Raw genomic sequence first — 13,176 nt, 5'->3', positions numbered from 1 at the left:
TAACTGAATGAAAATAAAGTTTTATTGATTTGAATTGATGCTGCATGTACATATACAGCAGGAGGCGGTACACATCTAAACTGTCAGCTGTCAAAGAAGATGATGAAGTGATGCTCTGCATTTGATGTAGTCAGACTGTGCACGGTAGCTGGTAGGCTAATGCTAACAAAGCTAGCCGATCAACCGCAATCAACTGCTGAAAAAGAAAAGAAAACTTACCAAGGCAAAGATTTGGCACTGAGAATGTTTAACTGTTATCTCTGATTGATCATTAATTATCACTTTATCATCTGTACTTGTTCTGGGCTGTTTGCAGACCGGGTCTCAGGCCTGTGAGGGTTTCAGAGAACAGCTGGACACCCTGATCTGTAAGGCTGAGGAGGCCGAGGAGGTGCTGAAGGAGTCAGACTCAGTCGGGTCTCCAGAGCTCATCGTGGTCCAGACTCGTATGGAGAAACTGAAGGTCGGAAAATGCTGCTGTGTTTAGTAGTTTGGTTTTTTCAAACAGCTGGGATCCTCTTCTTCATCCTCTTCATCTTCTTCATCTTGAACCTTTTGACCCCAGGTCCACCTGCTGAAGCTGAGCAGTCTGTCTCCAGACCTGGAACGAGTCAACGAGCTGGTCTACAGGCTGCCGGTCGGCGACAGAGACGTTAAACGTCTGCAGAGCCTGAACAGATCGTGGGCGGCTCACACGGCTCACCTCACGGAGAGATTTAGGTAGATAAAACTCTAAACCACCTCTTTAAGCATCCGTCTGTCTTCGTTTTCTTCACAGCGGTAAGTTTTAAACTCTCTGGTTTGACTTTCATCTTCTTCTCCAGCAAACTGCAGGCGGTGTTGCTCCAGCAGCAGAGTTTCCTCCAGAAGTGCGAGGCGTGGATGGACTTCCTGTCTCAGACGGAGCAGAAGCTGGCTGCAGAGATCTCAGGGAACTACCAGAGTCTGCTGGAGCAGCAGAGAGACCACGAGGTCAGAGGATTACTCACAGCGTGGTGTTGTATTTGTCTGTGAAGGGTCGTAATTCATCTTTTGACCTTTGACCTGCAGCTGTTCCAGGCGGAGATGTTCAGCCGGCAGCAGATCCTCTACTCCATCATCAGCGACGGCCACCACATGTTGGATCAGGGTCAGATGGACGACAGGTCAGAAAACTACACCCCTGCTCCACCAGCTTCACCTCCGTCCAGCAGCTCCACGCTCTGACTCTGACTCCTCTTCCTTTCCTTCCTCTGACAGCGACGACTTCAGCGTGAAGCTGGCTCTGCTGAGCAACCAGTGGCAGTGTGTGGTCAGGCGCGCCCAGCAGCGGAGGGGGATCATCGACAGCTTAGTCCGGCAGTGGCAGAACTACAGGGAGATGTCGGAGAAGCTTCTGCAGTGGCTCCAGGAAGTGACCAGAGACTCCGACGTTCACCAGGCGGGGGAGGCCGTGGCTCTGCAGCAGGCCAGGAACCTGCTGGACCAGATACAGGTCCGTTACCACTTAAAGCTCGTTTCATTGATGAAGATTATGACAAAAAATATTTATTAAGGATGCTTCATATTGCATTTTTTCACTGATATCCAATTTTTACAACTCATTTAGCTGATTACCGATACCTATACGGATATTTTTCCAAACGCCTGACTGCAGAGATCATCAGATTTCTCTTGTATTGGAAGAACCATACAGTGTTATGGTGCATATTGTTATCACATTTGTTATTTATTATTAATTTCTTGTGCAAAATAAGGAATAACTTTTCATAAATTTGCATTGACTAAAAAAATAAAGAAAATTTGTGATTTAAATGCCATACATTTGCAAAATTTATAATATTTCAATAAGTTGATTTTTTTTTCCAAAAGTTTTGAATTTGCTAAATCCTTTATAAAAAAAATGAAATTTAAAAAAATGCACAAAACTTTGCAAAAACTACATAAATTAAAAAAAATAAATAAACATTTAAATTTCAGAAAAAAATAAAATTTGAAAAAATTATAGATTTTTGAAATTTGCAAAAATCTGCAGGAATTCAAAAAAAAATTTAAATTTGCAAAAATTTGCAAAATTTTCATGAAATTTGGAATTTCTTTTTAAATTTTGAAAAAAAAAAAAATTAAAAAAATTGAAAAAAGTTCAGAAAAATATGCAAATGTCTTTAGAAAATTTTAAAGCTTTTATGTAAAATATGATGAAATTTTATATCAACAAATTAACACATGATTTTATTTAGTGACAATGTCTTACTACCAATACCCTCTGTCAGAAAAACAAAAGTTCTTTATTTTGATAATATTTTTTGGAGCTACAAGGAGCCACTAGAAAGGAGTCAAAGAGCTGCATGGGGCTCCAGAGCCACAGGTTGAAGACCCTTGGACTAGACCAAGACTAAAAGGTTTCAGAAAACTAAAATGTGACATAAACTAAGTGATGTGTTATTCAAAGGCTAAGACTAAATCAGAGCTTGCTGTCTAGTTTAACCCTTCCGCTCACATCAGTCTGTTCAGATTTGACTCTTCAGTGAAATCCTTCCCAAAAAACAATCTGGCGTCTTCTGATTGGCTCGTTCTTTTTGTTCTGATTGAATCGTTAAAAATGGAAACCCTCCTCCTTCCTCTGACCTTAGTCTCCTTTAGTTAACCTCTGTCCCCTCCGCCCGCTGTCCCTCCCTCTGCTCCTCCAGCTGAAGGAGCGCGTCCTCCAGAGGCAGCAGGGAGGCTACATCCTGACGGTGGAGGCCGGCCGGAGCCTGCTGCTGTCCGCTGACGCTGAGGCAGAGTCCACCCTGCAGACCGAACTGATGGAGATACAGGAGAGGTGGAGGCACGCACACCACCGCCTGGACCAGCAGAGGAGGGAGCTACACGGCCTGCTTAAGGTCAGACCATCATCAGGGGGGTTAAGTGGGTCGTACTCCAGGTCAGACCATGGTCAGCAGGTTTTCGTGAATCGTACTCCAGGTCAGACCATGGTCAGCAGGTTTTCGTGAATCGTACTCCAGGTCAGACCATGGTCAGCAGGTTTTCGTGAATCGTACTCCAGGTCAGACCATGGTCAGCAGGTTTTCGTGAATCGTACTCCAGGTCAGACCATTGTCAGGTGGTTTTGATGGGTCAAACTTAAGGTTAGACCATGGACAGGTGGTTTTGATGGGTCAAACTTAAGGTTAGACCATGGACAGGTGGTTTTAATGACTCGTACTCCAGGTCAGACCATGGTAAGGGTGTTTTGGTGGATTATACTCCAGGTCAGACCATGGTCAGGGGGTTTTAGTGGATCATACTCCAGGTCAGACCATGGTCAGCGGGTTTTAGTGAATCGTACTCCAGGTCAGACCATGGTCAGGGTGTTTTGGTGGGTCATACTCCAGGTCAGACCATGGTCAGGATGTTTTAGTGAATCGTACTCCAGGTCTGACCATGGTCAGCGGGTTTTGATGGGTCATAATCCAGGTCAGACCATGGTCAGGGTGTTTTGATGGGTCGTAATCCAGGTCAGACCATGGTCAGGGTGTTTTGGTGGGTCGTACTCCAGGTCAGACCATGGTCAGGATGTTTTAGTGAATCGTACTCCAGGTCAGACCATGGTCAGGGTGTTTTAGTGAATCGTACTCCAGGTCTGACCACAGTCAGGGGGTTTTGATGGGTTGTACCCCAGGTCAGACCATGGTCAGGGTGTTTTGATGGGTCGTAATCCAGGTCAGACCATGGTCAGGGTGTTTTGGTGGGTCGTACTCCAGGTCAGACCATGGTCAGGGTGTTTTGGTGGGTCGTACTCCAGGTCAGACCATGGCCAGGGTGTTTGAGTTGGTGGTGCTGCACTGATGCTGAATCTGTTTCCACGTCACGCTGCAGCAGAGACGTGCTTTAAAAGTTGCTGCAGGGTTTCTGAGCCTTAATGAGCCCGACCATCTGCAGGACGCTGAAACCAGGTTAACACATGAATGATGCAGCGCTTCACCCTCAGCACCTGAAAGGAGGAAAGGACGGAGATGCAGCGCTCTGTCCTCTTTCCTCAGATCATTTTTAGCGTGCACACACTCTTTTACATGAAAACCTTAAAAAGCCCTAAAGCCAGGGGCACAGCCGTCCACACACACACAGACACACACACAGCGTGACTCTGTGCACTGAGCTGTGATGATCTGAACCCTGGGAGCAGGTTTTGCAGGCTGAGATGGCGTCCTGTGTTGAATGGGACAGAGTGACGCAGTCTCAAAAAAGCATCCAGGACATTTTCCTCCCTCCTCTCTCCCTAACCTCATTCTCCAGAGATCTGCTCCCTCTCTGTCTCTGTCCTTGGTGTAAACTGAGGGAGCAGCTATTCTGGTCCCAGCGCTGCTTTTCCATGACTCTGGCTTCAGGTATGCCACCCCGCTGCAGCGCTCCTTACCAAATATTACTCTGTTTCCTCCCAAACTTGGCCGATGGCTCGGGCTCTAAGAATAGCTGTAATCTGCAGGCTCTGGACCTCCCTCCTCAGTCAGGGAGCTGTGTTTCTCCTCCTCTGTGACTCAGCGGCTCAGAGCTGGAGGGGGCTTCACGCTTTCACCTCAGGGTGGTTTATTTCCTGTTTGTGCCGGTCACTCTCTTATTTCATATTCTGCAGCTTTCTGATGCTACAGCTGCAGCAAATTTACAGCAACTGCATCTGCAGTGTGTGTGTTTTATGCTCTAATTCCCTGTGTGTGTGTGTGTTTCTGTGTGTGTGTGTGTGCAGAACTGGGAGAGATGTGAGAAAGGCATAACTGCGTCACTGGAGAAGCTGAGGGCCTTTAAGAGGAAGCTGTCCCTGTCGCTGCCTGACCACCACGAGGAGCTGCACACGGAGCAGATCAGGTGCAAGGTGGGAGACCTGACACACACACACACACGCACACACACACACACAGTCATGCAGCTTTTTTAGGTCTATCTGATTTTGTCCTTTAAAGCATTTTGGGTTTCATCTTCGCACGATAGGAGCAAAAAAAAAAAATTAACCAATCAAACTTCCTTGAAATCAATTTGTTCCATCAATATTTGGATCAAATATAATTTAACATAACTTGGATACAAGACAGCCAAATGATATCTTCAAATCACCACAACAATCAGACGTGAGAAACATTTCTACCAGGTGGATTAATTTTTTAAAGTTTGACCACAGCCCATCTGGAATGACTGGGGAGATGGATTTTTTGACCTATGCTGCAGCCAGCCACCAGGGGGAGCAGTTTTAGTGGTGACCTCACTGCCAGCCAAGCAAGATGACGTCCACTTTTTTGACAGTCTGTGGTTGCAACCCATCCAAGGTGTTGAGATTGTAGCATGAAGCTAGCATATCTTCAGTAGAGGTGTGGAAATGTATCGCGATACTTTGACTTGTGGTAAAATATCGATGTTTCAACTCTTATATCAATATTTTTGTTAAAGTAAAAATTCATATTTTGGTTGAGCTTGAAGTGCAATACGTCTTCTGTACCTCCATGTTTCTCCAACAGGAAACTGGCAATTTACCTTTCAAAATAAAATGTTAGGTTTCAGCTTCGCACAGGGCTGCCACATTTGGGCCTCTAGACAAAAATGTAAAAGTCGCACAGCTTTAAAAATGACATGAACGGATTTCTGACAAAATTTCCTACAAAAATATTCTATTTTACGCAGATTAGGCCTTCCTTTGCAGTTCTGTGATGATGTCACGGTGATTAGGAGTTCCGTGATGATGTCACAGTGACTGGGAGTTCCGTGCAGCTGGTCATGTGACTCAACAGAGGAAATGTTTACTCCCTCCTCCACTAAACTGCTTATTAGACCCCCTGAACAGGCTCAAAAACTCACCAAAATTGGCACACACATTACGAGCCCCATAAATTTTGTTATGATACCAACATGACCCTAAACATCCCATAATATGCTCTCTATTCACATCTAGGCACACAAAAATGGCCCTAGCGGCCACAGGGAATGTTCTACAGAGACAAAACCAACGTCAAAATGTTTTTCTTATTGAGGCGAAAAAAATTTTACCCTGATACCTCTGACCTTTCTCTAACAGGAAACTGGCAATTTACCTTTCAAAATAAAATGTTAGGTTTCAGCTTCGCACAGGGCTGCCACATTTGGGCCTCTAGACAAAAATGTAAAAGTCGCACAGCTTTAAAAATGACATGAACGGATTTCTGACAAAATTTCCTACAAAAATATTCTATTTTACGCAGATTAGGCCAACATTCTGGCCTTTATGATAAGTTGTAAATGTTTTTGTGAATTTGTGAATTTGAATCCTTCCTCTGCAGTTCTGTGATGATGTCACAGTGATTAGGAGTTCCGTGATGATGTCACAGTGACTGGGAGTTCCATGCAGCTGGTCATGTGACTCAGCAGAGGAAATAATACAACTGTTATAGCACTAAGAGGGTCTGAAAGGGATGAAACCCTGACAGTGGAGCTGAAAACGGTAGAAGGGACCGGGGCCAGAGTCTGAGGACCCGTCTAACGCTGCTTTCAGCTTTAATTTTTATTTTATAGCTGACGTAGTTATAATGTTTGTGCCTGTCTGGTCACTGTTTTCAGGGTTAACAACGATGTTATTGTTAATTAAGAATATTTCCTAAATCAGACACTGAAGTACAGTGCTGTGTTTCACGTTTTTCTGTTTTTTGTGATAAACTTCAAAATAGAAACTCCTGAAAAAACCCTCATGAGAGCCTTAAAACCTTTTTTTTTTATTTAAGAGTTTTTTTATAAATTGTGGTGTTTCCTTTCCATTTCTTATTGCTATATTTAGGTTTTGCTCAACTCTAGGTGTAATTGAAACGCAGCTTGTGTCTGTGTGTAAAACGTTGACTCACGCCATCAGACCCAGACTTGTCCTCAGTCCGCCCCTTTAATCTGTCTGTGAGGACAAACATCGTCAGAGACAGAGACACCAGCAGGAAAACATCCAGCAGCTGTCGTCTGCTTCTCTCACCCTGTTTGTTTGATTCACAGACTCAAGGTAAAACTTTGGTTTGTTCACCTGAAAGAAAATTTAATTCAGGACAGACTCATCAAACTGCTCCAGGCTTGGATCATGCTACATGATAGCAGATTAGCTCTTACAGGAAATTTAAAGTCTCAGATTAAATTAATCTGCTGTTTGTTTTCACTGCTGGACCTTCACGCTCATGCTTCATGCATGACACGTCTTCCTCAAGGGAGGAGGAGGAGGAGGAGGAGGAGGAGGAGGAGGAGGAGGAGGAGGAGGAGGGAGCACACAGCGAGCATCAGCTGAGGAGAGGAGGAGGGAGGAGGGGAGGAGAGATGGAGACAGGACAGGAGGGAGCGTGCGCATGAGCGACGAGGAAGGAGGGAGAGCATCCGTGTTTGCAGTGGGGGTGTAGAGATGTGTGCGCTTCCTATTGTGAGTGTGAGTGTGTGTGTGTCAGTGTGTGTGTGTGTTGCGTAATGGAGACGTTCTGGGTCCATGAATGATAACGCTGCAGCAGAATCGTCACGGTGACGGAGGAGAAGGAGGAGACGTCAGGTTGGATGAGTCTGTTACCTCGTTTCGCCTTTGACCTTGACTGACGAGGATGTTTCAGCGAATCAGGAAGAATCTGGTGTTTTTTTACGACATGTGGTGTGTGTGAGCTGTCGTCCTGCTCTGTGTTTTTTCCTGCTTCGGTCTCTTCCTGCTCCGGTCTCTGTTTATCGTGGGCAAACACAGGATCTCTGCCCGGCTCTAAGTGGATCGTAGCTAACACAGCTGTGATGATTCCTCCCGTGTGTGTTTGAGACGTCATCTTGTGTCATGTCCTGTGGATGCAGGAGTTGGAGAGCAGCGTGGAAAGCTGGACAGATGACCTCACTTCCTTGTTCCTGCTGAGGGACTCCTTGGAAGGCGTGGTCAGTGCTGATGACATCACAGTCCTGCAGGAGCGGCTCCAGCTGCTTCAGCGACAGTGGGAGGAGGTCTGCCACCAGGTACAGACGCTCAGGACGCGTGGGCCCAGCGTTTTCTCCTCTGTGTCTCTGAAAACAGATTTTTATAAAGATGATGAGAGGATTTTAAAGAGAGGGATATTAGCCTGGATTAGCATGACTGAAACAAGTTTGTGCATTTTCTTCTTCTCACCTCTGCCCTCCTCTGTTTCTATCCTCCGTCTCCTCCATCTCCTCCATCCCTCCGTCCCCCCAGCTGTCCCTGCGCCGGCAGCAGGTGAGTGAGAAGCTGAATGAGTGGGCGGTGTTCAACGAGAAGAACAAGGAGCTGTGTGAATGGCTGACGCAGATGGAGAGCAAGGTCTCTCAGAACGGAGACATCAGCATTGAAGAGATGATCGAGAAGCTGCGCAAGGTCAGTCCACAGCACACACACACACACACACACACACACACACACACACACACACACACACACACACACACACGTGTCAGCAGAAGTGCTCTCAGGTAAAACCTGAATCGTAGCTCTGAGTGGAGCCGTGAGGGTTTTAACCTCTTGATGCCTGTTGAGGCAGATTTGTGTCAGACCCTGTCAGGTCCTGATGAAGCTGAAATGTTTGAATCTCATTATTGATTCATGTTCTACACAAACCACTGATCATATCAGATCCACTGTGTCACAATATATTAGTCAGGGGATGAACTTTTCATGTATATAGATATATATAATATAAGTTAGTTTTAACTATTGTGTGAAACTATTTTCAAATGTATAATCTCCACTCCATTAACAACTGTAAGAATGCAAAAAACACTCTATTTTTATAATTGTTAAGGGGGTTAACTGAAACATCCTGATTGTACCTTTTGTTGTCAGTTTCTTGTTGGTTTTTTTTTGGTCAATTTTATTTCGTTTTTTTCCTATAAACAGTTATAGATATGTATGTGTCCAATATAAAAAATAGAATACCGAATATATATATATATATATATATATATATATATATATATATATATATATATATATATATATATATATATATATATATATTCGGTATTCTATTTTTTATATTTATGTATCATACCTTTTTTTGCACACATATTATAAGCGGTTAAAATAAAATATATAAAAAAAAGTAAAAGGAAATAAAATAATAAAATTATAAAAAAATAATGAAAATATAATACAATGTAATAACGTAACATAACAACATAATAATACAGACAGCAACACAAAAAGACATAAATAAATAAATAAAACAAATTTAAAAAAAAAACAACATATAACCAATTTAAAAAAAAAACAAAAAAACTCTTCCCCATATGAAATCCAACCATTCCCTGGATCCAGACTCCAGTAGCTCCAGTTAGACCTGAAGTCCTCAGAGGGTCGTCAGGAGTACCAAACCTTTATATCAGAGCCTTTGGTTCCTTGGACTCTAACTGTTGATAACTCCAAATAAACAAAGTCCCAACACATCAAACCTCACGCTGGGAAGGAAAGTGAGGGTGGAGGTCTCCATCGTATGGCGACTGTTTTTTTTCCAGCTGTAAGTCCAACTCTGATACCTTTTTTTATTGTTGTGGACTCCTAAAGGTTTTTTTCAGGGCTAATTTAAAATAGTTTTCTTGTCACTTTTGTGATTAAAATAAACCAGAAACAAACCCTGACTGGTTTAAATCTTAGAGCGACATTAGCTGACCCGTTTGGCGTCCCTCTGTCCTCCAGGACTACCAGGAGGAGATCAGCGTGGCTCAGGAGAACAAGCAGCAGCTGCAGGTGATGGGCGACCGCCTGGCCAGGGCCAGCCAGGACAGCAAGGCCGCCGAGATCCAGCACAAGCTCAGCAAGGTCAGCGAGCGCTGGCAACACCTGCTGGACCTCATCGCTGCCAGGTGGGTGCTTACTGGGGGGACAGGTGGGGGCTTCCTGAGGGACAGGTGGGTGCTCCTTAAGGGACAGGAGAGTGCTCCCTAGGGGACAGGTGGAGGCCTGGGTGGGCCACAGGTTTGTTTGTCACACCATAAAGTTTGGTGGTTTCCCACTGTAAGAAAACAACATGTCTTCAGCCGTGGTCTGTTGCCGTGGTAACCCTTACAGCGCTCCAACACACGTGACAGGAATTCATCCTCCCACAGTCCTGCTGAGGCATTTCCTGAGCTCCTCACTGGTGTCAGTGGGACACACACTCAGAGGACTGAAGCCAAGCAGGAAGAGTCCACATTCTTCCTCACCCCTCCTCCCCCCTCTTGTTTGGTCTTTGTCTCCCACTCTGGACTCCTCTCTCAGCGATGTGAGAACCAGGCTTGTGCTGAAGCTAAAACACTGTAAAACTCACTCAAAGCGGCTTTTAACACGTCCATTTTATATTTTCTTTTCTCCACACTCTATTTAATTTTTGACTCCGCGACAACAAAGGTTTTTCTATTTATTACTGTGAATATGTGCATCCTGGCAGTAGAAAATAATGTAGCTAACAAAAATAATTAAGCAGGTTTATTAAACTGAAAAGCAACCAGTACAAAAATGAATGAAGAAACAAAGGGAGGAGAAATGAGAAAAGTTCATTTAAAAAAAGGAGCATGGTTAAATATACATGACCATATAACCTAGTGGCTTACAATTGTATACATGAGTGAAAAAAAAACACTGAAAAAATATTTATAAGTGAATAAAATAAATAAATTAGTGATAAGCTAACAAAATTGAATGAAAAAAAGCAAAAAATAATGTATAATAATGATAATAATGTGATAACAATAATAATAATGATGATAATAAAATAAATAAAGTAATAAAAATAAATAGATATAAAAATAGAGTTGGATTATTTATTTAAAAATATATAAATATATTAATAAATAAAAATATCCTAGCAAGGATGTCAAGATGAATGGAAAATAAATCAAATAATAAACCAAGAACAAGAAAAGATGTTTACCATACAAGCTGCTCGGGCAAATGTTTTAGAATACTTAGAATATATGTAGAAAAATTAAATAAGATAAAAAAATCTAATGTGCCCCCCCCCCCCCAAAAAAAAAAAAAATTGAAATTAAATTAAAATAAAAAACGATAAAAAAATAAAAGTTGAATTAAAATGGAAAAAAATATAAAACAATACTTAAAAAATTTAAAGAAAATTGAATAAAAAAAGGATGTTAAATATTTTAATAATAAACATGAGCATAGACCCTTCCTCCTGTGTGTTTAGTGAAAGTTACCTGACCTAAACTTTGACTCTTGACTCGGGCTGCCCCCCCTCGGTCAGACCGCTTTCCTCTGGGACCAAAACGGGAAGGACGGTTTCTGACCCCTCACTGACGGCTGCTCCCTTTGTCTCTGTATCCGTCCTTTACCCAAAACAACCAGAGACAGAGTCCAGCTCCTTCACAGGGAGCAGGAAACGTCAGGCTGAGGCGTTTGATAGATTATTATTTTCTTTAATTCATTATTTTCCTCCTGTACGGCTCTGTTCAGAGTTTCAGAGTGTGTGTGTGTGTGTGTGTGTGTGTGTGTGTGTGTGTGTGTGTGTGTGTGTGTGTGTGTGTGTGTGTGTGTGTGTGTGTGTGTGTGTGTGTGTGTGTGTGTGTGTGTGTCCAGCGCAGGCCAGCTCTGCAGCACATGCCTCTGACTGTAAGTCCCTATTTAGAAACAGCAGCACTTGTCACTCACACACACACACACACACACACACACACACACACACACACACACACACACACACACTCACGCCTGTTTGGGCTGCTCTCTTTTCTGACCTTGGACAGCAGCAGTTGATAAGTCACAGCTGTGCCCCCCCTCCCTCAGACGGGTCAGAGAAAGTCCCATGTGGAGCTCTCAGACCGAGTGGAGGAGTGTTTGGATCCACACCGTCACGCTTCCTGTTGTTCCCAGGATTTCTGCTCCTCATGGTTTTGGATTTAGGGACGGACGAGATGGCGGGATGCCCGAGCGAGGATCTGCCAGAGTGTGACTGCGATGTGACCAGGCAGGACGACTCGTTCATTTATCTTTGAGATCGTTAAAGAGACGAGAACAGAGCTCAGTAACTCCAGCCTAACACGCTGTTTATCATAGTTTAATGCTTCTCTGTGTCAGATTATAATATTTACAGAGTTTAACCTCCCTGTGCAGGTTTCTCTGTCTTCATGGGGCAGATCTGGTTGAACTGGAGTGTCACTCTCAGTCTTAATTGTTGTTTTAATGATCAGTTTTTCCAGTTTGAGGTGGAGACACAACAAAGAGTCTGCTGTAGTGAAGATGGTGGTGTTGGTGTGGCTGAATCTCTCTGTGACAGACGTGGAAAGAGCTTTAACTAAAGTAATGAAGCTGTGAAACCAGTCAGAGCGAGTGTCCTCATATTTTAATGATTCGCTGTTTGATTTTGACCCTTTGTGACCTTCTTCACCAAGTGTGCCAGAGCGTATCTTTACATTTTTACATCCAAACTTTGATTAAATGTATGGACTTAAGACTAGACTCGCTAAATAAGTTGCTAAAAAATGCAAAAAAAAAATTTTTAAAAAAGAAAATGTTACTCATATTTTTCTAAATACAGAAACATCATGGTTGTTGTGTTGTTGACTCTTTATTCTGGATTTCTGTAAACACATCAGAGGAAGGAGACAGACGCGCTCTAAGACGTGTCGGAAATGCAGAATGAAAGTTTAACTCCCTGGATTTAATTTGCAAAAAGACAAATCGATCGGTCTTCTCCGGTTTTAAATCTACCGCCAATCAACACTCAGCAGGCGCCACACTGAGCTCTGCAGGTTACGGGCTGGAGCGTGCAGGAAGTGTCCGGCTCTGAAGCAAAGCTGCTGAAATCTGATAGCTGATAGCAGCCCACACAGAGGCTGGTTGCTGGTTTGACTCCTGGATTCAGCCTTTAATAAGTCTTTCCCTTCTCTCTAATTCCCACATTTCTCGTCACTCTTCATCTCTGTCATCATAAAAAAACATCCTCTCAGTTACAGACATGTTCAGGTGGAGCACACAGCAGCACACACTGGGTTTAAAGTTTGTTTATGTTGCATGAAGCCGACTCCTCCTCCTCCTCCTTTCCTCTCAGGTCTGTGGAGAGACGGGGACAGTTGTTTTGCAGAGCAGGGAGTTGGTCAGAGACTGATTTATTTGAGCTGATTTAAACATGCTTCACATGTCGATGACGCTCTGCTGAGGGTTGGAAATGTCTGCAGCTCAGAAAGGATCACAGTTGTTGTGTCGAGTGGAGCGAGGGCTCCTCACTTCCTGCCAGAAACATGTGAAATCAAACAAGG

The 13,176-nt window shown here is 43.5% G+C and overlaps 1 protein-coding gene across 2 annotated transcripts in view; it reads left to right on the top strand.

Moving 5' to 3' along the window:
* Positions 1 to 13,176, top strand: part of syne1a (spectrin repeat containing, nuclear envelope 1a) — a 220,262-nt gene that overhangs the window by 187,335 nt on the left and 19,751 nt on the right. For both annotated transcript variants that reach the window (XM_074685622.1, XM_074685621.1), the window contains exons 121-130: positions 317 to 463; positions 566 to 720; positions 825 to 972; positions 1,051 to 1,145; positions 1,240 to 1,474; positions 2,670 to 2,864; positions 4,706 to 4,831; positions 7,777 to 7,932; positions 8,147 to 8,305; positions 9,623 to 9,789. In XM_074685622.1, the coding sequence (XP_074541723.1) occupies positions 317 to 463; positions 566 to 720; positions 825 to 972; positions 1,051 to 1,145; positions 1,240 to 1,474; positions 2,670 to 2,864; positions 4,706 to 4,831; positions 7,777 to 7,932; positions 8,147 to 8,305; positions 9,623 to 9,789 (1,583 nt within the window). The remainder of the gene's footprint in view (positions 1 to 316; positions 464 to 565; positions 721 to 824; positions 973 to 1,050; positions 1,146 to 1,239; positions 1,475 to 2,669; positions 2,865 to 4,705; positions 4,832 to 7,776; positions 7,933 to 8,146; positions 8,306 to 9,622; positions 9,790 to 13,176) is intronic.

This window comes from Halichoeres trimaculatus, unplaced genomic scaffold, assembly GCF_033239565.1.
Source record: "Halichoeres trimaculatus isolate MK-OKI-2021-1 unplaced genomic scaffold, fHalTri1.1 fHalTri1_scaffold_13, whole genome shotgun sequence".
In the NCBI taxonomy this organism is placed as follows: Eukaryota; Metazoa; Chordata; class Actinopteri; order Labriformes; family Labridae; genus Halichoeres; species Halichoeres trimaculatus.
The sequence above is the reverse complement of the archived record's forward strand: the minus strand, read 5'-3'. Positions and strand labels throughout refer to the sequence as shown.